General features: G+C 38.4%; 1 protein-coding gene across 5 annotated transcripts in view; it reads left to right on the top strand.

Annotated features, from left to right (window-relative positions):
- The window catches only part of LRRC7 (leucine rich repeat containing 7), a 589,282-nt gene that overhangs the window by 437,516 nt on the left and 126,681 nt on the right, over positions 1-25,085 (top strand). For all 5 annotated transcript variants that reach the window (XM_027873996.1, XM_027873992.1, XM_027873991.1 and 2 more), the window contains 3 exons: positions 1,413-1,485; positions 18,744-18,873; positions 21,190-21,305. In XM_027873996.1, the coding sequence (XP_027729797.1) occupies positions 1,413-1,485; positions 18,744-18,873; positions 21,190-21,305 (319 nt within the window). The remainder of the gene's footprint in view (positions 1-1,412; positions 1,486-18,743; positions 18,874-21,189; positions 21,306-25,085) is intronic.

The raw sequence follows: 25,085 nt of genomic DNA, 5'->3' as shown, positions 1-25,085 counted from the left end.
TATCTTTGTTGTGTTATACATACCTTTGGCTGCTGTCAGTCTGGGGAAGCCTCTAGAGCCCTTCTCAGGATGATGGTTTTAAATGCATAAAATAAGATCCATAGGATTACAAAGCAAACAAATTATATGGAAATACAGTCATCACAATACAAACATATAAAAATACATACATATGTAGAGAGAGAGAGAGAGAAAGAGAGAGAGAGAAGGAGGAGGAAGAAAAAGAGACAGAGGTAAGAGATATTATAGGGCTGTATTTGACAAGACTTGGCAACTGATTGTATAAGGACGTGAGAGGTGGGTGATGAGGGGGTCAAAAATTACTCCAAGGCTGTGTACTTAAATGACGGAAAGGATAATGGGATTCTCTAAAAAAATAAATAAATAAATGAATAAAAAGGAAAGCTAGGAAGAGAGGTTGGTACTACCTAAAAAAGGATGTATTTTGTTTTGGACATAATGAATTTCAAATGCCTGTGGGTCATCCCTCTGGAAATGTATAACAATAATCTTAGTGGCCACTCTTCATTGATGAAAAAGCTATTTGAATCCCTATTATAGCAAGGGTAACACTCAGTCCCTGGACTCAGGCAGGTAACAATGTAGTATAGGAGAGGCTTAAACTCAGATTCACTTTTCTTTTGTGTCGCAGCAGAGATTGTCAACTCAAATTCTTATAGAGCTCTAGTTCCATACATTTTACCCAGGACTCCTATTAAATTGAATGAATTTTCTAAACCTAGAAAGTCCTCTATACCTGCATGTTGTCTCTCCTCTCCTCTGGCTTCCAGAATCTTTAATTTCCTTCAAGGCTCATCTTGGGAACCACCTCAGATGAGAAACTTTCCCTGACCCATTTAGTTCTTAGTTCTATCTCTTCAAATTATACTGTAGTCATTAATCTGTGGAAATATATCCCTGGTAGACTGGATGCATGTTGGAGCAGTTTTTCATTTTGTTTTTGTATTTTTAGCACCTACTGTGATGCCTTGTATATAATACTTACTAAATTGAATTGAATTTTGTTGTGGTTTGGCCATTTCATTTGTGTCCAACTCTTTGTGACCCCATTTGGGGTTTTTTTGGTAAAGATACCAGAATGGTTTGCCATTTCCTTCTTTAGCTCATTTTACAGATGAGGAAACTGAGGGTTAAGTGACTGACCTAGGGTCCCACTGCTAGTAAATATCTGAGGTCAGATTTGAACTCACAGAGATGAAACTCCCTGACTTCAGACCCAGCACTCTATCTTCTGTGACACCTAGAATTTTCTGTGTGTGTTTATTTAAGTAGAGTATAGGTAATAATGTGTAATATGTGTTCATGACAAGTGATTCCTTTTATTTTTCAAACAAAGTTTAATGTTGTAAATCTGCTCTTATATATTAACAACCCTCCTTCTCTTTTTTTAGGACTGTTGAAAAAACTAACTACTCTAAAAGTAGATGACAATCAACTTACCGTGTTACCCAATGCAATTGGAAAGTAAGTACAGATGTATCGAACAAATTCATATTACTAAGGCTAGAAATGAAAATGTTTTTCAAGAAAAACATTTGTTGACATTTTCAACAAAAGACTTGTTGAAATTTCAAATTATTTTAAATTTAATTCTATATCAAGACATTCTTTTACTACCTTAATTCAGTCATTTGTTGATAAATACTCTACTTTTTACAAGCAACATGGATGCTTTATAAACAATTTATATTTACTCTTGCCAGTCTTTTAAAAATTCCATCAGTCTTTTGCTCTAACCAAGAAGCATTTCAAAATTAAATGCTCATTTATGCTGGCATACCCTGTTTTAATAAAGCTTTGTAACCTACATATGAACATTTCCTGATATACTTGGTATCGTACTTTAGAGAAAAAAGTGTTTTTACTGCAATTTCATTTGACTAATAAAAGTTGAAATAAATTAATTTGTTTTAGCTAAGATTTCAGTTTTTTGGTAAAAATAATTGAAGATGGACCCGCAGAATTATCTGAAAGGAATAAAGATTCATTTGAAAACTGTAACTAAGAGTAGATAAAGACAAGATCTTGTTCTCGTGTCTTATTCCAGGAGAACATAAGCAATGAGAAGAAGGCAGAAATTCTCAGCTATTGTTTGCATTTGTTTTCTCTGTCTTGGAAAATGTTCAGCATAAATTTGGCTAATGGAGAATCGATATCCAAAATAAGCAAGGAGATAGCAAAAGAGGATATAGCTGCCCCTCATGGATGTAGGGCATCTGGGCCAGATGAACTCCAGCACAGGGACTGGAAATATGGGTGGATGGGGTGGAGGCTGAGTACTCCTCAGGGGCATGGGATGCTACAGTGTTGTTGGAGTCAAATAGAATTAAGGACATGAGGATCCCTGAGAGCACAGACTGACTTAGAAATCTCCATGTTAACATTAGCTATGTTCTGTTGTATTTGTATTTATTTTGTTAAATGTTTCCCAATGACATTTCAGTCTGGTTCAGGTTGTGTGTTTGATGCCTCTGATATGATGGAATATGGATGATAGAAAGGTACCAGAAATGGAGAAAGGAAAACATTTTGCTTTTCAGAAAAGAGGACAGCCTTGACAGGGCTGCTTCAATTTCAGGCAGAAATTGGAGGCTGCATTATTAAATTAGAAAATTGGATGATTTCATTGACTATTGATTTCTGTTGAATTGGCACGCTTCAGCTCTTGGAGAGGTAGCAAAAAACTTCATTACTCTTTAATCTCATTATGCTGTCTTCCAAACATTACATTTATCTCTACAATGACGTAAGTCATCTTCAGTGGTTCTGTGAGGCTCCCCATTGGAGGGATAGCATGGTGTAGTCTGCTTTCACTTGAGATAAGCTCAAAACAAGATAATTTCATCAATCTGTGGAATTTTTTCTACCCTTTCTTATTCTCGTAAAAATTCTTAGATACTATTTTAATTCTTTTCAATAATGCTCAAAGGGAAAAAAATCTCTTTTTTATACATCAATTCAGCCACCAAAGTGATTTTCCTAAAGCACAGGTTTGACCAAGTCGCTTCCTAATCACTAAACTCCACTGGCTCCCTGTCATCTCTGGGAGCAAATGCGAAGTGCTCTGTTTGGCATTCAGAGCACTCCCTAACCTACCCCGCTCCCACCTTTCCAGTCTTCTTATACGTTACTCCCTGACACGTACTCTGATCCAGTGACACTGGCCTCCTGGCAGTGCCATGAATGAGACACTTCATCTCTTGGCTCTGGCCATTCTCTCTGGCCCCCACCCTCTCCCCCATGCCTGGAATGCTCTGCCTCTTTGACTCTACCTCTTGGCTTCACTGGCTTCCTTTAAGTTCCAACTCAAATCCCATCTTTAACAGGAAGCCTTTCCTAACCCTTCTTAATTCTCCTGCCTTCCCTTTGTGAATTATGTCCTCCTTATCCTGTATATAGCTTGATATATAGATATAGATAGATGTAGATATAGATATATTTCTTTGCATATTGTCTCCACATTAGATTGTAAGCTCCTCAAGGGAAGGCATGGTCTTTTGTCTATTTTTGTATCCCTAGTGCTTAACACAGAGCTTCACACACAGTAGACACTTGAAAAAATGTTTATTGATCAGATTGAATTAGTAAAATGCTTGATGCTTTTCCTACTTATAGTTCCATTTGAAATATAAGCTAATGGCCTTAGCTCTCAAAAAGCAAGTCAGAGAAAATTGGTGACTTAAAAAATAGAAAAGGTCAAATGATTTTCACAGTAAGAGCTAAAATAGTGAGTGCCAAGAGCGGTACTTTACACACTTGTGATTGTGTCCCTCATTAGCAAACAATGTTCAAGCCTAGACCTCCAGTACACACACACACACACACACACACACACACACACACATGCGTATAGCTCTCATCACTGTATAAGTTATACACATATACTATTGAACTAATAATTACTTATATTTTTAAATGTGCACAAAAATAGAAATCAAAAATGATGAGATGAAGGTAAAATCATATTTTATGTGGCAGGCTTTCTGATGGGGACATGAAGTACAGGGAATATAAAGAAAAGCAAAAGACAGTCCCTGCCCTCAAGGAACTCACAGTCTGATGGGGGAGATGACATGCAAACAACTATGTGAAAATAAACTCTGTATGCAGGGTCCAGAGGAAATAATCAATAGGAGAAAAACACTAGAATTGAGAGGGAGGAATTGGGAGGGATTCCTGCAGGAAGTAGGATTTCATCTGGGACTTAAAGGAAGCCAGGGAAGCCAAGAAGTGAGGATGAGGTGGGGGAGCATTCCAGGCATGGGGGATAGCCAGAGAAAATGCCTGGAGCCAAGAGATAGAGTAACCTGTTCGTGGAAGAGCAAGGAAACCAGTGGCCCTAGATGGAAGAGGATGTAGAGGGTATAAGAAGATTGGGAAGGTGGGGGGCTTGGTTATGAAGGGCTTTGAACATGAACCAGAGGATTTTGTATTTGATCCTGGAGGTGATAGGGAGCCATTTTGGAGTTTGTTTGTTTGGTTTTATTTTTTTTTTGGGGGGGGGGGGGTGGAGTGACAGGATCAGACCTGTGTTTTAGGGAAATCACTTTGGTGGCTGGATGGAAGATAGACTGAATTTGAAGCAAGCAGGACCACCCCACCCCCAGCAGCTATAGCAATAGTCCAGGTGTACCAGAGTGGGGGCAGAATCAGAGGAGAGAAGGGGGCATATTCCATACATGTTACAGATGCGGAATTAACAGGCCTTGGCACTATATTGGATATGAGGGGTGAGAAATAGTGAAGAGTCCAGGATGATTCTTGGGCTGGGAGCCTGAGGGACTGGGAGGACAGTGATGCCTTCAGCAGTAGTAGAGAAGTTTAGGGAGGGGAGAGGATTTGGAGGCAAAGATAATGAGTTTGATTAGGAAATGTGTTTAAGATATCTAGGATCTTCAGTCTGAGATGTCAAATAGACAGTTGGAGATGCAAGAGTATAGATCAGCAGTGGTCAGGGCTGGTTGAGTAGATTCATTAAAATCATCTTTTAACACTTCCCTCTTCTTTGTACACCCAATCCAATCAGTTACCAAGTCTTGATCATTGTAACTTGACAACATCTCTCAAACAAGCCCCTTTCTCTCCACTCATGGAGCCTAAGATCTAGCTCAGAGCCTTATCATATCTCACCTGTACTACTACAACATGTTTCTAATCGTTCCGCCTCCCTCTAGCCCTTCCCCAATCTGTTTTCCATATAATAGTCAAACAGATTTTCCTAAAACACAGATCTGACCATATCACCCCAGTATTCATGCATTTTCAAAGGCTTCCTTTGACTTTCAGGATAAAAAGAAAACATCTTCAGCCTGGCATCTATAACCCTCCATCATCTGGGACCCATCTACCTTTGCAGTCTATTACCTACTATCTTAGTTCTAGGGCAGATGAAATTGAATTCCCATTTTGTTACGTGACACATTTGTGAGAAAAGTGTTTTTAAAATGATGAATGCTATTATGTATTAAATGTATTATTAAAAGCATTGCTTTCCTGAACTAAGTCCACCACAACTCCACAAAATTCTCATCAGCTAGAAAACCTAAAAATAGTGTTTTCCATTTTTCACTCAAATTGTTTCAATATCTGAGAATTGTCTTTGGTGATTTTTTTAGATTGTTGATGATTTGCTCTATTCCCCACAACTGGAAGGGATTCCCTAGGTTTTGTATTAAATAGCTGGTTTCTTTGGTTATTGCCTGTCACTGGATCTTAATTAGTTCCCAAGAGACATGTAGCTGCTATGAAAATTGAAAGTGTGCTACATCATGGCAGTCAACTCATACATTCGCAGGATGTTTTTGAATGATTAAGGGTGATGGTTAGGTTGACGGTGCCAGCAGCTCTTGAGGCAAAGTATTTTGGTAGGAAAAATACATAATCTGTTGTGCAAATATAATGAGAATAGCTAAGCAAGAGATCTTGCCTTTCTTACATCAAGCTCAGTATTCAGATGGACCCATGTTATGTCAAGACATCCCCATGAAAAATGGAAAATGCATTCAGTTATGTAGATATTTGAGCTACGTTGAGTCAATTACATAAATATTTTACTTTGAAATGTTAAATTCGTGTTGTTAGTTCTGTGACAGAGTTTTAATTATGAGAAATGTTCATATGAAAAACAATGAAAAACAAATGTTCATATGAAAAACAGTGAAAAACAAATTTATTGCCTGTATTTACTTGTTTGCCGCTGTGTAGACAAGACGTCTTTGTGACAGATTTTTTTAAGTTTGCAGTGATTTGTTCTGGCATAATCATATAGACCCAGCAGCGCATGACATTTTTGTTAAAAAAGCATCATCCAATGCCTGAGAGAACATAAACTTCACTACTGGACTTCAATATTTTCTTAAGAGTAGTCCTGTTCAATGCAGCTTTGTAGAAAAATAGAAGAAACAGTATCTAAAATTTTAATTACAATTAAAAAGATCCTGATTTAAATTTTACCTCTATCAATGGTTTCTGAAAATTGCTATCATTTAATCCCCAAATCACAGATTGTTAGAGTTGGAAGGTAGCCCAGCAGTCACCACGTCATCTTATCTGCAACAAACTCAGAAGTGGTCTTCTCTTGTGTTTTATAGGAGGCTTCAACTGTGGTGGAACCAATAGGCTTCCAAAGCAGCCCCTTCCACCCAGGACTAGTTCTAAGTGTTGGGAAATCATTCCTTCGGTGAAGCCAAAATCTGCCTTTTTTGTCACTTTCGCCCTTTATTTCAAATAACTTAAGATGGTTCTGTCCCCTTTGAGTCTTCTCTTGTCTGGGTGATGTCTCTCCACTTCCTTCAAGTGAACCTCATAGGGCTGATGTTGGGCCTTTTATCATTCTAGTCAACCTCTAGATGTGCTCTATGACATCAGGGTTCTTCCTGAAATGTGATGCCCAGATTGAACTCCCAGACATGGTATGACGTGGACTGTAGGATAGCTTTCACCTCCCTAGACCTAAACAGGAGCTTCTCTCCCAGTACAGCATCCAGTTGGCTACCCTGCCTTACTAGAGGTATGAACTTGCCATTCACCAAAACGCCCAAGTCTTTTTCTGTTGAATTGATATATCCCACCAGTCTTATACTTGTAAAAGTGCTTTTGGAACCCAAGTTTAGGCCTTATTTTTCTCTCTTTTCATCTTATTAGATTCAGCCCAATATTCTAAGCTGCCGAGATCCTTTGGTGCCTGACTGCCATTCAGCATGTTGGCTAGCCTTCCCCTCCCTCTTTGGGACATCTGTAGATGCAGCTGAAAGAACCCTGGTGTGGAGGTAGAGCACCTGGCTTTGAAGCCTGCCTCCATCACTTCGTAGCCATGTGTGGCCCTAGGACGGTCTCTTCCTCTCTTTGAGCCTCATGTGTCCAGTGAGGAGGCTGGACGAGTGGCTCTCTGGAGGCCCTTCCAGCTTTCAATCTGTCTTCTCACCTGTCCTCTCCTCACTTAGCTGCTTCCCTGGTCAGGCCCCCATCTCCTCTCACCTGGAGTATTACAACAGCCCACCTGTAGATATCTACATGGCGGCAGACGTGATTGTCCTGAGGCACAAGTCTAATGATGGAATTCCTCTCTTCAATACACCTGGTGCTCCTGCTTCCCTCCACTATGAAGTGTGAAGTCTTGTTTTAGGTTCAGAACACTACACAATACACTCCAGTTCCACCGATCTCTCCAGGCTTGTTGCATATCACTCACTTTCACACACTATGTCAATCAACAAGCACTTAGTAAGGACCTACTATGTGCCAGGCACTGTGCCAAGTGGCCTCCTTGTTGTTCCTTCTGCTGCCTCTTTGATGTTGCACAAGTTTTGCACCATATGTAAAATGCACCTTTTTCCTCAACTCCATCCTACCTTTCTTCGTGGTTGTTTTTGTTGCCCAGTCATTTCAGTTGTATCTGACTCTTCATGACCCCATTTGGGGTTTTCTTGGCAAAGTCACTGGAGTGGTTTGCCATTTCCTTCTTTAGCAAAGATAAGGAAATGGAAGCAAACAGGGAGAAGTGACCTGCCCAGGGTCACACAACTAGGAAGTGTCTGAGGCTGGATTTGAACTCATGAAGATGAGTCTTCCTGACTCCAGACCCAGTGCTCTACCCACTGCCACCTAGCTGCCCTGTCTTACCGCTCTAGCTTTCTTCAAAGCTCAGCTCAAATGCCATCTTCTTCAGGAAGCCTTTCCTGGTCACTCCAGTTGCCAGTGCCTTGCCATCCCCACCACAGATCACTTTGTATTGACTGTGTGTATTGTATTTATTTACCTGATTTCTGATTAGTTTTCCACAGTAGAATGTAACCTTCTCAAAGTCAAGAACTGTTTTATTTTGTTCTTGTAGCTCTAGTACATGGTATTTAGAAGGTCCTTAGGAAATCAGGAAGGAAGGGAGGGATGGAGAAAGAAGGAAGGAAGGAAAAAAGGAAGGAAGGAAGGAAGGAAGGAAGGAAGGAAGGGAGGGAGGGAGAAGGAATGAAAGAAGGAATGAAGGAAGGAAGGATGGAAGGAAGGAAGGAAGGAAGGAAGGAAGGAAGGAAGGAAGGAAGGAAGGAAGGAAGGAAGGAAAGAAGGAAGGAAGGCAGGAAGGAAGGAGCTTCAGCATCATGTCTGGATAATTGGCACACTCCATCCCTACTATATTACATTATCAATACACCAGCTTGTGATTTGGTTCTTGTACCCCTCATCTATTTACTCATTCTCCCCAAGGGGCCTTTAGTACAGTGACACAACAGAGAAACATTGCCCTCAATTCTAGTCTATCCCCTTTTCCATGTATCCTCCACACAACTGCCAAAATGATATTCCTAAAACACCATGTTATTCCCAAGCTCAAAAACAGTGAGTGTCATCCTCTTGCTTCTAGGATAATATACCAACTTCTCCACTTGGTTTTTAAAGCCCTTCAGAATGTGTCTTCCAGCTTACCTTCCCATCTATTCCTCTCCATCCTTCTACAGAAGCCCCACACTGCTCTGTTGACTGTTCCTAACTTCTAGCTCTGTGCCTTTTCCCAGGCTGTCTGGCCCTATCTTGGAGAGGTTTTCCCTCTTCAACTCTCTCTCATAGAATCCTTGGCCTTCTCAAAGCTCAGATCCAGGGCCACTTCCTGTCTTTATCTCCCCATCAGGCACTTGGCTTATATTTCATATTTTTCTATGTAGTTGTTGTTTCTGGCAGCAGGGTGCAAGCTCCTTGAGTGCAGGGACATCTGGCAGAGGTTTGTCTCTGTATCTTCAGCCCCTAGCACAATGCTGTGAGGCAGCCATGATTGGTTAGTTATGTGAGATAAGGAAGAGGGAAGATAATTCCAAGGTTGCAAACTTGGATGACAAGAATGGTGGTATCCTTGACTAACCTGGGGAAGTTAGGGAGGGAGGTGAGTTTGAAAGAAAAGGTAATGATTTTCATTTTTAATTATTTTAGTTTTTGCATTTGAGAAGCCTTTGGAAAATTCAGTTTGAAATATCCAATAGGCAATTGGAGCTATGAGACTGGAGCTCAGAAAAGACAATAAGGATTTGTGAGTAATCTACACTGAGATGATAATTAAGTCCATGGGAGCTGATGAGGTCACCAAGTGAGAAAATAGAGAGAATAGAAAAGGAAGGACCCAGCCAGACAGTCTATGCTCCCAATCTTTAGTTTCTTGTCTCTGCTTTCTTAAAATCAATAATGCCTTCTAAATTCTGGCAGGTAACTTTTCCCAACAATGAATCATCAAATGTGGAGTCATCAGATTGGGAATTTTATCATAAATTCTGGATTTAAATTTTTTTAAATTACATACTCCCAGTCAGTCACCTAACATTTATTAAGTACCTACTCTGTTCTAGTACTGGGCTAAGCATTGGGGATACAAAGAAATGCAAAAGATAATCCCTGCTTTAAAGGAGCTCCTAGTATAAAGCCCACCAGACTAGCCTTTCTAAGTTTTTAGGAAGTCCACACCTTACTGTTGTGTAAAATTCAAGCCCCTTCACTTTGCATTCAAGGCCCTCCAAAATGATCCAATTAAATAAACATTCCTTAGGCTCCTATGTTAAAGGCTCCCTGCCAGACCTTGGGGATAGAAAGATAAAAATAAAGCAGGCCCTGCCTTCCATGACCATATGTTCTACTAGGGTGGTGATGAATACTAATAATTAGAAGAATAAGAAAACATTGAGGTTATAACTGGGGTAATAAGAGAAGGTTTCATAGAGAAGGTGACACCTGAAAGAGCTGAGCCTAAAAGAAAAAGGATTCTTCAAGGCACAGCTGAAGAGGAGAAATGTGTACTAGGCTTGGAAAAATGTCTTGTATAAATGCACATAGATGTGGGATGGAATAATGCAAGTGGGATGGAATAATGTATGCAGGGAATAGCCTGGAAATGTCCAGACTGACTAGCACCTAGTACATGCCAAAGGGAGTCATAGGACAAATGGGTGGAAAGGGAAGTTGGAACCAGATACCGGAGGATCCTAAAGTGCTAGCCATTTCTAACTTGTTCTGACCCATCTCTCTAACCAAACTCCCTGTATTTGTAATCCATCTTACTTCTGCTTCTTCTCTGTCCCATCCTTCCTTCCTACCATCTTTTCTTCTTTCTCTCTCTCCTTCTTCCTTTGTCATTACTGGTCCTCTGCTCATACCATTTCCTTTCCACTGTCCACTCTTCTTGTCCTTCTGTCCATTATCATTACTACTGGGAGGATGTCTTTCACTTTCTCACCACTTGCACAAATCAAATCCATTTTTCAACATTTAACTTAATTCCTCCTTTCAGTGAAGTTTTTCCAACTCTCTGAAATCCATAATTCTCTTGTCTTCCAAAGAACTCTCATAGCATGTATTTGACCACTCATGCTATTAATAAAAGATTTTTTTAGCTCACATACAAACATGTATATTTATTTAGTATATATATGTACAACTGTGCTAATAGATTATGTATATTATAAAAACAAATAGAAATATAAAATTAGAGAGAATGAGGAGTAGAGTGACCTAGTTTGTGATTCTGGGTGATTTTAAACATGACTGAAAAAAATTGTAGTTTCATCTTCATGTTCTGGATGTTTAGTTTTTAAATTGTGATGGCTTCATACTATCATTTGCTAGTATCTCAAAGTGCAATTAACACTTTAGGCACTTTTGGAATACTTTTGATACTATAGGAATAGTAGGTATAAATCCATGTTGCACATTACCTTGAGAACTTTGAATTTGGGGAGCCAGCTTCTTGTTCTGACTCAGTTGTCATTTTTACCTTGTAATTTGTCTGAGGAAGATTTCATCCGAAGAGCCAGAGAAGTGTTAGCAGTACCATTTTCTCTTTGCTCACATTATTCATTAGTCCTGTTTTCAAATTGCAGTTTCTTTACAAGAACCTTTTTAAGCCATTTGTCCATTTTGTGAGGATTGATTTCGTTAAAACTAGAGAATGTAATCCAGAAATTGACTTAACAGGCATGCACAGACTGTAAGTTAGGACGCATGGAAAATGAACTGAGTGAGAGTCACCAGCCACAACACTGAGCTGTAGCATGCCCCACTTTTCCCTTGGGTCACCTTGCTTACTGAATATGGCCTGTGAATATATGACAGGCAGAGCAGGTGAGGGCAGCAGCATCAATTGGCATTTTAGATATTGTTCAAGCTTAATCTCTCTCTCTCATATGTATATATATATATATATATAAATAAAACATAATATAACATTATATATTTACATATATACATACATATATGTGTGTGTGTATATGTATATATATAAAACATAACATAACATTATATATATACATATATACATACATATATGTGTATATATAAAACATAACATAACATTATATATATATACATACATATATGTGTATGTGTGTGTGTATATATACACACACACACATACGCACATATATATTTTTATATATCCACTCCACTTTGGAGACTACTGGTCTAAACCATTTCATTCTCATTTCATCATAATTTGCCTTGTGACTTCTTGCATTCTATTGAATGTGTTTCTGTTCTATTCTTGGTAACCTTTTCACCTGATCCATGTTCTCTTCCCAACTGTATTGTAACCTCTTTTCCAGACAATCTAGTTTCCTCCTTGCATCTCCCTCCAGGGGCCTCCCACATGGCAGCTGACATTTCTCTGGTGCTTTAAAAGCACTTTAGACACAATTTCTCATTTGATCCTCACAACAGCCTGTGAGTTAGGTACTACATACATTATTGTCCTCATTTTACAGATGAGGAAACTAAGGCTCAGAGAGGTTAACTGACTTAACCATGGTCATACAGCTTGCAAGTATCAAAGGAGCAATTCGAACCCAGGGTTCTCCTGATTCCAAGCACTGCATTTTTTCCACATCATGCTGCCTCTAAGCAGGTGCTCATTACAATTTGTTGATTATTAATGTGGATTAGTATGAGGTTTGAAATAATGTGAATTAATAGTTTTCTATTTGTTTTTTTAAAGGTCACTTCACAAATAGAATTAAGTGTAATAAATCCAAATATTTGAACTTGAGAGATCTGTATCTACAGATAGTGACAGCCATCACCCTATTTGACTGCACCCTGGTGACAGTTACTAAATGTTGTAGTCACATTGTGTTGTTACCAAATCAGCATTGCAGGAAACATCAGACTAAACACAAAATATGATGGCTTTATTAGCTTTGTTATGTAATGGCAACCTCACAGAAATTATTGAGTATAATTATTGAAGAAAGTTTATAACTCAAATGGAATTTGAGTGTCATGAATGAATGTGTGGTTTCAGCTGAGGCATGCAATAATCCTCCGGATTAATTATTTAAACTCTGGGATGCGTTGTCAAAACATGTATGCATGATGCTCAAATTATATTTTATGTATTTTTGTGGGCCTGAATCTCTCCCCATATTCATGACAATAACATATAGATGGTTAAATGTTATCTTTAACAGTTCTGGGGGCAGCTAGGTGGCACACTGGATAGAGCTCTGGCCTTGGAGTCAGGAGGACCTGAGTTCAAATCCAGCCTCAGACACTTGACACTTACTAGCTATATGACTCTAGGCAAGTCACTTAACCCCAGTGGCCTCACCAAAAAGCAAAAAAAAAAAAATTCCAGTGGTGAAAGTGATTTCTAGAGACTCAGACTCTTAGAGTTGGAAGGGCCTTCACAGATAGTCTAAGCCAACTCCTTGGGTCCACAGTCTCCTCCTCTAGTGTCTCATCATGGCATGGAGCTTACTTTGAGTGCTTGGAGACTATACTAGAAGACCATAATTCTGCCAGGTTCTCTACAGAGATGGTTCAGTATCAAGGCAGCACAATTCTGAGAGCCTAAGATAACTGAAAGACAAAAGCATACCAAATTCTTTGAAAAAATCCATTACTTGTTATTACTCAGCAAATGCAATCAATAACAGTCCAACCACTCTCAGCCTAGGCTACTTTCTCTTTTCTTGAAAGGGTCCAGAAGATGGGAACCCGCAGGTGTCTACATACGATATTCTCTCTCAGTCCTCATCTTTCCTGTCACACAGTTGAAGGGTGGTGAGGCCACGAGACCCTTCCTTGTTTGTTAAGACAGCATTGGACTGAGCAGAGCAAAATTTCTCATTATTGACTTGCCAACAAGATATTTCTATGGATTGTCTCTGGCTATCCCCCATGTCTAGAATATTCACCTTTTTCATCTCCACTGCCTAGTTTTCTAACTTCCTTTAAGTCTCAGCTAAAAATCCCACCTTCTACAGTAAGTTTTTCCTAATCCCTCTAAATTCTAGTGCCTTCCCTATGAGATGCAGCCAATTGATCCAATCTAGAGCTTGTTTATAAATAGGTGTTTGCATGTTTTCTCTCCCATTAGACCATGGACTCCCTGAGGCCAGGGACTATTTTCACCTTTCTTTGTAGCCCCACTTAGCACAGGGATACAAAGAAAGGCAAAAACATGATTTGTGTCATAAAGGAAGCCATATTCTAACGGAGGAGACCACATGCAAACAGCTATGTGTGTACAAGAAGATTATACTCGCCCAAAGCTTATAGGCTTGAGAAAGCCTCATATGAGTTCATAGTTACTGTCATTTCCATTGAGTTACTTCTGAGGTTAATAATGGAAAACTCCACCTTTTAGCTTTTCCCTTCAGTTGTATGACATTTTCTCTTCTTTCAGATGACTTGAAAATTGTTCCCTCAGAGCTTCCACAATGGTGTTGCCTCCAGGAGGATTGCAGCCCTTGCATACTTAGATTTCTCCATTTGCTCTTCCTGACTGTATTTTCTTCAGCTTCTTATTATAGCACATCTAGGACAAAAGTGTTGAAATTCAAATGTGGTTGTTCCCCAGTCATTAATTATAAAGATAGATCATTATGGAAACACTGAGAGATGTGTTCCTTTTGGAGGAGGGAAGGGGACTTTCTTCTGTTCTCCTAGCTTTAAGGTGTTCCACTTGAAGGCGATTGAGAGACTTTCATTCTCTTAGTTTTATTTCTAAATGCTCTTGTAGTGAGCTGGCTTAGCTGGAGGCTGTGTCCAGTTTTCTTCATACACGTTTTCCTCTACCTCTTCACAGTTCTGTAATGTGATCTTGCTTATAATCTACCATCATCCTCTATAAGGTTTTACATATGAGTTTATATTTTAAATTGGTTTTACCCTTCATTGCTTGGTCTCTATATGGCAGAGAATTCAAGTGTTTGCTGGTTAAAACAGTTCTGGGGTTCTTTGGTCTCCTTATTATGACCATTGCTTTAAAGCACTTAAACTCCTGAAGGACGTGGTAATAATTCGAATCAATGACTTTTCATATGTCCATTTCAAATTTTTTTTATTGGCTTAATTTCTTATCAGTAGTTTACTTTAGTAGATAAGCTTGAAACTGTTGTAATCATTTGGCATTTACATAAAATAACTACTATGCAGAACTGAGAGCTCAGTTACAGTTGGGCAGTAGAAAGAGAAAGCAGGTGGTTAACATTACCCAGTTTTAGGAAAAGGGTAAAGACATTAAAGGACAACAGATATCATTGTAGAAGTTTGTTCAATTCACAAGAAGCCACATTTTTGAGGAAATGTCCAACTTCTATGGAGAAAGTTAGAATGCATTGTTAGAATTACTAGTATTAGTATTCTATTATAGATAGTTGTAGCTGGCATATAAAGCATATGTATATCCATCCTATAAATTGCATTTACAGCATGAGATTCTTATTTTCATGAAAAAAAAACATAAATAACTTTGAAAAGTACATAAGCCAACTGATGCTGAGTGAAGTGAACAGAACCAGGAAAACACTGTACATAGTAACAGCAACACTGTGCAATGACCAACTTTGTTAGACTTAGCTTTTCTGAGCAATGCAATCTTCTAAGAAAATTCCAAAAGACTGATGATGGAAAATGCTATCCACATCCAGAGAAAGAATTCTGTTGTCTGGATGCAGATTGAAACACTATTTTCTCTTTTGTTGTTGTTGGGTTTTTTTATTTTTCTTTCTCATGGTTTTTTCCCTTTTGTTCTGATTCTTCTATCACAACATGACTAATGTGGAAATACATTTAATATGATCACACAAGTATAGCCTATATCAGATTTCATGCTGTCTTGGGGGGGTAGGAGTAAAAGGAATGGGGGAAGAAATTTAGCACTCAAAATCTTACAAAAGCAAATGCTGAAAACTAAAAATAAAATATTTTAAGTGCATAAACCTCAAAAACCTACTTCATCCAGTGTCTTCGATATCCTTCCCAGATTCACATCATCTATACATTTCATATATCTTCTATTCCTTCATCTAAATCATTGGTAAAAGTTTGTTAAATTACAGATGGCAAAGCTCAGATCTCTGGGGCCCCCTCCTGGAGACCCTCTTCCAAGGTGCCATCAACCATTATCTTCTGCTTTGGTCCAACCTTTCACACAGTTCCAAACCACCTGGTTGCACCATTTTCTAGCCCAAATGTGTCCAACACACTATTTTCAACTCACTTGGGGGCACAGTACTCCCTGGAGAACACACAGGATTAAAAGTAATTAGAAATATTTAATAAAATAAATAAAAATCCAATAAAACATAGATAATGTTACTTTGTGGTCTTCTCAGTCAATGTGCAGCATGCAGGGATCCTTATGTATAATTTAGTGGCCCCTGTTTCTATTTGAGTTTAACACCATTGATCTGGCACACATCTCTATAGCTTTCCCACAAAGAATAGCTCCTCACATATTTTCAAATGCTTTGCTAAAATATAGGTAAATTATATCTATAGCATTCCTATGACCCACCGTTCTTTTAACTTCATCCAAAAAGGAAGTGAGATTAGTCTGGTATGATATATATGTGTGTGTATGTGTGTGAGTATTTAATAATGTTTAAAACGGTAATTCTATCCCATGATCCCTTTAATATGTCTTAGAATATTGCCTGGAACTGAAGTTAAATCCCTCAGGCTACAGCAGACTTCATTCTTTTCTCACATTTGAAAAACGAGACATTTGCCCTTCTCCAATCCTGCTGGACCTTTTTCCATTCTCCAGGATCTTTTATCATTGAAGTGGCTCAGAATCCCATCTTCCAGTTTTGTTTTGTTTTTTTCAATAGGCATATTACCTGTACTTTATACATGCTTGTATAGGTATCTCAGGCAATGTTTGATGGCTGGTACCTTTCTTGAATTTTGTATCTTGGGAATTTCTGGGATTGTCTACTACTAATATTCTTCTTCCCTCATCATAGATACTGTTTAGGTAGGGTATCTAACATGATTGATGTCAGCAGGTGGTTTTCTACCTCCTCCATCCTTTTCAGTTTAAAGCCTATATTATAGGCTTTCAAGACACCAAGGAAATATATTTTCACCATCCCTTATTAGGTGTACTCCATCTTTGGTCAGTAGCCTGTCATTTAAATTTTTCAAACCCTGGTCCAGAAGTCCAAATACCATTCTCATTTGTCACATTCTTAACCATATGTTCTCTTCCCGCATTTCCCTTTCCCTTCCAAAACCTTTGCCTTCAATCAACAGTGATGAAATCATTACCTTTGCCCTGTATTCTTTTTCTTATTCAACACTTTGTGTTCCTCAGCAGTATTTTCTAGAATCCTTCAGGCAGCCACATCTATGCCCACATGACTCATCAAAATGGGTAGAAGTCCTCTGTTAGATGTCATCATGTCCTGAGCATGGACTCTTAGAAGACAATGGGCCTCTTTATGATTATTTTCAGATTAATAAACAATCGAGTCAATATTCCTCAAAAGAGAGTCACCAACAACCTAGCCCTCATCTTCCTCCCTCTGACCCTCAACTGGTCAGTTTCCCACTTGGTATCTCCCAAGTGCCACATCATAATACTTTGGAAAACCAACAACTGTTTCTTCCCCAGAAAGTCTAACTCCCTCCTCTTCAGAAAGAGCTTGAGATATGTTTCTTGCCTCAAAGTTTTTAGTGATCCCTCTTCCTTTTCACTAATACATCACACCCTTCCACCCTCCAAACTGGCAGAATTCAGCAGTGTCCTTTGCCTCTACATCCATCTTCCTCGTTTTTCCATTAAAGTCCTTCTGATTCTGTTTTATTTTGTTTTCAAGGAACATTTTTGTCTCCCTGGTGACCACTGTGAATCTTTACTTTCTCTTCTAGAAGAAGCAGAAGCCTGCTCTTTGGAAACAGATAATGATGCCTCTGCCATAGAGGATATTCACATTGTACAATCAGCACAGGATGGTTAAAAATGGCCCTGCTCTCTACACACAAGAGAAGTGAAGTCCTCAGTCTTTTGGGCTTGATAGGAAATCCAAGCCCTCACAGAGAACTGCCAGTTCAATTTAAAAATCATTAAGTGCCTTCTGAAGTCAAGGCAGGGACAGCTGAGGACAGAAAACACGATCCCTCTCTTCAAGGCTCTGACAGACTGCTGAGCCATACCATATGCACCCCGATAATCAAGAACAATCTAATCTGAGAGGGAGAGAGACCCCTAGGTTTCCCAGAGAAGGCAGGAGACCTGAAGTGAGTCTTCGAGGAAAATAAGGAGCAGTGTTAGCATGGGACATAATGAGTCTTTTATAGACACTTGAGTCGAAGATACTAATGAGCCCTCCAGGCAAAGAGGGGCAGCCGACCTTGGGCTATGCAGAACTGGGGTTCTGCCAGGCCCTTTGGGCTGGCCATTGAGTGGCCATCGAACTGAGCAAGCCAGCAGTGCAGCCTTGAGTAAATGGTGATTCTGCTACAGAGGTATCAAGCACACACCCACAACAGATTCAAATGTAGCTTTTATCCGATTTGAATGGGTTGCTGTGTTAATAACAAAAATTGAACCCATAACTGTATGGTTTTCTAAGTCAATATGTGCCCCACAGAGTTTCTTCTGTACAGTTTAATGGCCTCCATCTCTATCTGAGTTTGACACCACTGCTCTGCAGAACAACTTAAACATGCCCGCATTTGAGAAATTCATTTTGGTCACTTGTAAGATGTAACCAGCATCTTCACAGCAGTAAAATGATAACTTGGGACAAACGAGAGGTTAACTCAAAGGAGAAGTCATACTTTTCTTTGTGAACTAAATTGACCTATTTAAGCAAATTGGTTAAGATAATTTAAATAACTTTTTAATGAGACCACTAGGTGACAGATCTCAGTTTGTTTTGACGATATGGGTAATGTGACTTTATAGAATCTGATTTTCATTCCCTAAAAATTTTAAATGCTTTAAACTGTGTTTGAAATTTCAGTTTATCTTTATTAGAAGAATTTGACTGCAGCTGTAATGAATTGGAGAGCTTACCTTCCACTATTGGCTACCTGCATAGTCTTCGAACATTAGCTGTTGATGAGAATTTTCTCCCAGAACTACCTAGAGAAGTAAGAAATTAACTTCTATGCATTAATTATCAATGTATCTGTTATTTGGTTATGTATGGACATCTTCAGTGTAGATTCATGAGGCATGTGATATAAGTAGAAATCAGTTACAATGTATGTAATTCTGTTTATTTCATGAGACAAGTGACATACAAAAATATGTATAATTATAATATATATTTGGAAAAATTAAAAATTATAAAGCATATTTTCTATATTCACTTATGTCACTACTCATTTAAAATATTCCATTAGAATAATTACACATATGCACATGTCATATTTTTTCTAGATAACACCTAGTTATACCACCATACACAACACAGTGCTCAATTATTCAAAAAATAGAATGTATATCCAGAAGTAAAAAAACTTTTCCCAAGTCAATTAAAATATTACTTAATTAGAAATCAAATCAATAATAAAAAAAATAAAATAATAAAAATTGAAGATATGCTTATATTTCTTGGAATAGGATTCAAAACTAATTCATGTTTTATTTTCCTGGAAAAATTAAGAAATTATTTTTGTGGGTATTGTGCCTATTTCAGACAAAAATTTCTTATTTTGTATGTTTCCTATTTTTAAAGCCATGAGGTTTAAATTTGGTAATACTAGTATTTCAGATTCTCCTAAAAGGTTTACTAATATATTTAAGAAATGTATTTTCCATTTAAGGACTTTTTTTAGAAAACATATTTTCTGTATCTTAATGGAAAATTGAGTTTTAGTGCACATTTAAATTCAACCTCTTTCTTTCAGCCCTTCCTTAATAAAGAACAATAATTAAAACATTTTTTAAATTTCCAGAGCATGAAGTATTAGATTAGAATGGCTCATTTGTGAACAAAATTTTGATTAATTTCTGTAGGAAAATGTATCTGTATACCCCTTTTGTAGTGAAATGAGCTTATGTCATTGCTAACTTTGACAGCTAATGGCAATGTTAAATAAGAAGACCTCATTTTAAATAAATATTTTATTGAAGCTGAGGTCTTGCACTAGATTTAAATCAAAAGACCTGAGTCCAATTCTGGACTCCACCATTCACTAGCTGTGTGACTTTGAGTAAGTTTCCCCTGTAAGATGGAGATACTTATGTCAACAGACTTGTTATAAGGAAAGTGTACTGCAAAATTTTAAAACACCATCTAAATAAGAGATGGCATCATGATGATGATGGTGATGATGATGATGACAATGATTATGGTAATGATGATTATGGTGATCATGATGGTGATGATGATAACAGTGACAATGATGAGACCAATGATGTAGATGACAATGATGATGGTGATGGTGATGGTAATGGTAATGGTGGTGGTGATGATGAGAATAATTATGATGGCAATGACAATGATGATGAACCTAATACATGAATAATCAGGAAAGTGTTGTGTATCTTAAGAAAAGAGCTCTTATACAAGAAGGACATTAGACATGTTTGAGAAATTTCTTGAATCATTTTATATAAACTTTGGTCTTTGATTTGGCTTTTCATTTTTATTTTTGTCTTTTGCTTCTTATTTGTGTCCCCAAGCCTTAGTCCAGGGCCTTGTGCATAGTAAGCATTTAACGAATGCTTGATGATTGATTAGCTTGAAAAGAGGTATCATTGTGTAACATGAGAACAGCCTTTGAAATTAATAGAGATTAAAATAATTTTCTCAAATAAATATATTGAAACCTCTTATCATCTTAAATATTCATATGAAATGTGAATAAGCCAGGATCTGTGATTGTATCAAGAGAGGGAACTCTCTCTTGTAAGAATGCCCTCCAACAGCACACATCCAAGCCATTTTTTCCTTGGTAGATCAGGCAGCTAGGTGGCTCAGTGGATAGAGTGCTGGGCCTGGAGTCAGGAAGATTTGAGTTCAAATCTGGACTTGGACACTCACCAGTGGTGTGACTCCAGGACACACAGCTTAACCTCTGTTTGACTTAATCCACTGGAGAAGGAGATGGCAAAGCACTCCAGGATCGTTGCCCAGAAAACCCCATGGACAGTATTGTCATGATATGGTTCGTGGGGTCACAAAGAGCCTGTCGTGACAGAACAACACAACAACAAGGATCCGTTTTAGGAAATTGCTTGGGACACCCAGAAGTTAAGGGATTTCTCTGGGGTCCAGCAGCTAATAAGTATCAGAAATGGTCTCAGAACCCGGGTCTTCCCAACTCCTTGCCCAGTGCCCTTTCCACTATGCTGTACTGCCTCCATTCAGATGAAAATCATAATCACTCTTGCAGTTCATATGAAAATTGTGACAAGATGAAACTTCTTTGCTTCTTTTGCCTTTTTTTTGTCCACAGATTGGGAGCTGTAAAAATGTCACAGTCATGTCACTGCGTTCCAATAAACTGGAATTTCTTCCTGAAGAGATTGGACAGATGCAGAAATTAAGGGTCTTAAATCTGAGTGACAACAGGTATTTCTGCCATATTGTACATCCCATATCAATCTACCTGTATGAAGAACAGTAATGTTGTATTTTTTCAGTAAGTTTGGATCCATCGTTTGCTTTTTCATGTTGTGAATGTGGACACTAGCAAGCCATTTCACCACCAGTTCTAGTTAGTAAATAAAACCTCAAAGAGGGGTAGACAAGTTACACCATCCTAATTTTATTAAAATTCTGTTCAAATATAGAAATGTCTACATGGAAATGACCCTACTCAAAAGCATCCTACAATTTAGAAAGGGTGAAAATTCTCTCTGTTTCACTATAATAATAAAGTCCACATGGTTTAACAATAAGTAGGAAGTTTGTGTGCACCTGTTACTGACTCTAACAAATTACTTGGCAGTGTAAACATTGGGACTCCCATTAGACTGGTAATGATATCATTAAGATGTCTAATTGCCAGTACATGGTACTCAGAAATTATTCAGTACAGATGATAAAAAAAAATAGAAATGCCGAGAAAAATCTCCACAAAATTCAATGGTGAGGCTTTGTAATCTTAATTATGTTACAATATTTTGTTCTTCTGAGTCTGAAAATCAAACCTTCCTAGAAAATATTTCCTTTAACCAATTTTTATATATATATATAAAATGTATGTATGTATGTATGTATAATATGCCAAGGAGAGTCTTCAAAAATATGAGACTTTCTTCAGAAAATACCAACTATGTTCTTTTTTCAAAAGTTTTAAGTTGAAGTGATTCTTTGAAAACTTGAAATCAATTTATAGAAGATGGAAACATTATAATAAGACATACTCTAAACCGTTTATTATTACCATTGACTTTTACAACGTGGAAGACTGCAGCCAGGAAAGTCAAATTAACACACATGTATTAAGCATTTACTTTGGGTCAGGCCCTGTACCTAAAAGCCCTGGAAATATAAATACAAGCAAAAAGAAAGCCATCCTTAATGTTCCTCAAGGAACATTCCAATTAAGAAAGTCAACACATAAAGGAAACTGAATGGGGCAGAGGAAGGTGAAGCTCCCTGCTTGAGATCATGATGGAGAAAGAAGAAAAAGAGTGAGAAGTAGAGCGCAAAGAGGAACGAAGGAGGGAATGAGCCTGTGCCTGACCTGGGCAATTCACATCATGTCTCTGGGTTCCAGATAGTCTAAATTTGAATTATCTCATGTTATAAGCTAATATGAATGTGGCCTATATAAGGGGCACAATTCATGTTATTTAACAAAACTTGGGTTAGGTTATATAGAAACTTTACACAAAATCCTTATGTCATTTTAAAGCTTTTAATTTTTAATAATTTAATTTATAATTATGATAAAATAATCTACAATAATGAGCAGAAGGTAATTAGTTATGGATTTTACTTGGATATGGAATTCAGTTCTACTTACCATGAGCAACAGTATTCATGAACTAACTCATTCATTCAGAAAATTTTCATTGATCCGCAACTGAGTGTTAGGCTCAGCAAAGGTGACATGGTAGCTACAAAATAAATATGATGGAATCCCTGCCCCAAAGGAGTTTATCAACGAGTAGGCAAAATAAGATCTACACAAATAACTTTCATACATGATAGAAGGTGATGTGTCCAGATAAAATTAAAACTCCAGCCCAGTTCCAACTATGCCACCCCTCTACTCATTAAACCACAATGGCTCCCTGTCACCTCCAGGACCAAATATAAAATTCTCTGTTTGGCATTCAAAGCCCTTCACAACCTACCTCCTCTAGCCCTGACCTCTCCAGGATTCTTACATCTTCCTCTCCACCAATTATTCTTTGATACAGTGATGCTTACCTCCTTGCTTTTCCTCCAACAGAACCCTCCACCTCCCAACTCCAGGCACTTTCTCTGGTTTACCCTCATATGTAAAAGGTTCTCACTCCTCATCTTGCCTCCTGGCTTCCCTGGCTTCCTTCAAGTCCCAGCTAAAATCCAACCTTCTACAAGAAACCTTTCCTTAGCTTTCTTAATCTAACATCTTCCCTTTTTTCGATTACTTCCTATTTATCTTGTATGTCACTAATTTGCATACATCTGTTTGCATGTTGTGTCCCCCAATCAATTGTGAGCTCCTCAAGGACAAATTGAAATTGGCAAAAGAGAATTGATAGATGTTTAGAGAACAAGGAGTCTGTTTTACCTGGGCCCTGGGCTACATGAGAGGTAGTAGTTTAAAATAAGACTAGAAAATTAGGTTGAGGACAAATTGTAGAGAACCTTGAAGGTCAGGCTAATCTGTTTTATTCAAGACAAACTGAGGAGCCATTGAAGGTATTTGAGTAGAGGAATTATATTATTGGAGCCACACATTAGGAAGATAAATTTGGCAGGGAGATATAGGGTAGGTTGGAGGTGGGAGAAACTGAAGGAGGAGACCAGTTTGGAAACTGTGGCAGGTACATTGTCTAGTTATAATGAGAGCATGAGTGAGGGTGATGAGTGCAAATGAAAGGACAGATGGAAGAATGATTTCAAGAAAAGATTAATAGGAGTTGGCAACTGATTAGAAATGAAGAATGAAGGAAAGTGAAAAGGTAGACGTTCTGAAATTTGGAGCCAAGGTGACTGAGACCATGATCCTGCCGCTAACATAATTAGGAAAGTAAGGAGGAGGAGTACATTTTGGAGGAAACATGGAGGGTCTGGGAGATGTTGGGTTTGAGGTTCTACCCAGGTGATAAAAGCAAGTGGTTGGCCATGTGTGTCTGAAAGAATCAGGCTGGGGAGGGGAGAAATGCTGCATTTGGGGGCAGAGGACTTGGGCTTGAGTCCTAGATCTGCCCCATGTGACCAGCTGGACCCTGGACAGATCGCTTGCTCTCTCTGGGTCTTGGTTTCCTTATCTGCAAAATGAGGAGTTTGAACTGAATGACCTGAAGGTCTCTTCAAGCTCTGAAGCTGTGGCCCTATGATAGAGGCGACAATGGGAGCTATGGAAGTGGGGGAGAGTGCCTGGAATGCGCCATAGAAAGGGAAGAGAGCAATTCCTTGGAGAAAATTCATATGAAGTGAACAGATGGAATAAGAGAAAGTTGAAGAGTTCAAAAAGGAGTCAGAGGGAGGAGGATAAAATGTTCACTTTGTCACAGAGGCTGAGGAAGAAAAGACAAAAACTACGACAATCTTTTCTCTCCTCTTATGTTTTAAGCTACATGAGCCATCCCTTTCACCTCTCAGAGTCGGAAGGGACTTCAGAACTGTTGCAACCCAAAAGGAATTTGACCATCAACATTCCCAATAAGCCATCAATCCAGCCTTTTCTTGAAATCCTTGAGTATGGGTAACCCATTGCCTCTCAGGGTAGCCCACTGCAGTTTTTTGTGGCTCTAATTGTTAAGAAATTGCAGAGTTTTTTTTTCCATGACATAAAGCCTAAAGTTGTCACATTGAAACTTCTACTCGTTGCTCCTTGTTCTGACCTCTAGGACCAACTGAACATCTATCCCTTTTCCACATAACCGCTGTTTAAATATGTGAACGAGACAGCTCTCATTGTATCATTGTAGCTCTCCCTGTATCTTCTGTTTTAATAGGATATCAGATTTAGAAATGGAGGGGACCTTAGAGGTCTGGCCCACTATGTTTCAGACTTAACATTCCCAATTCCTTCAACTAACCTTCATGGGACATGGACTCAAGGCTCTTCATCATCATCCTGCTTGGCCTCCTCTGTACACTCTCCAGCCAATTGGCATCCTTAAACTATGGCACCCAGAATTGAACAAAACACTCTGGATATGGTCTGACTAGGGAAGAATGCAG

Source organism: Vombatus ursinus, unplaced genomic scaffold (genome assembly GCF_900497805.2).
Source record: "Vombatus ursinus unplaced genomic scaffold, bare-nosed wombat genome assembly UNPS02014804.1, whole genome shotgun sequence".
Classification (NCBI taxonomy): Eukaryota; Metazoa; Chordata; class Mammalia; order Diprotodontia; family Vombatidae; genus Vombatus; species Vombatus ursinus.
Note: the sequence above shows the minus strand (reverse complement) of the source record. Positions and strands in the feature narration are given on the sequence as shown.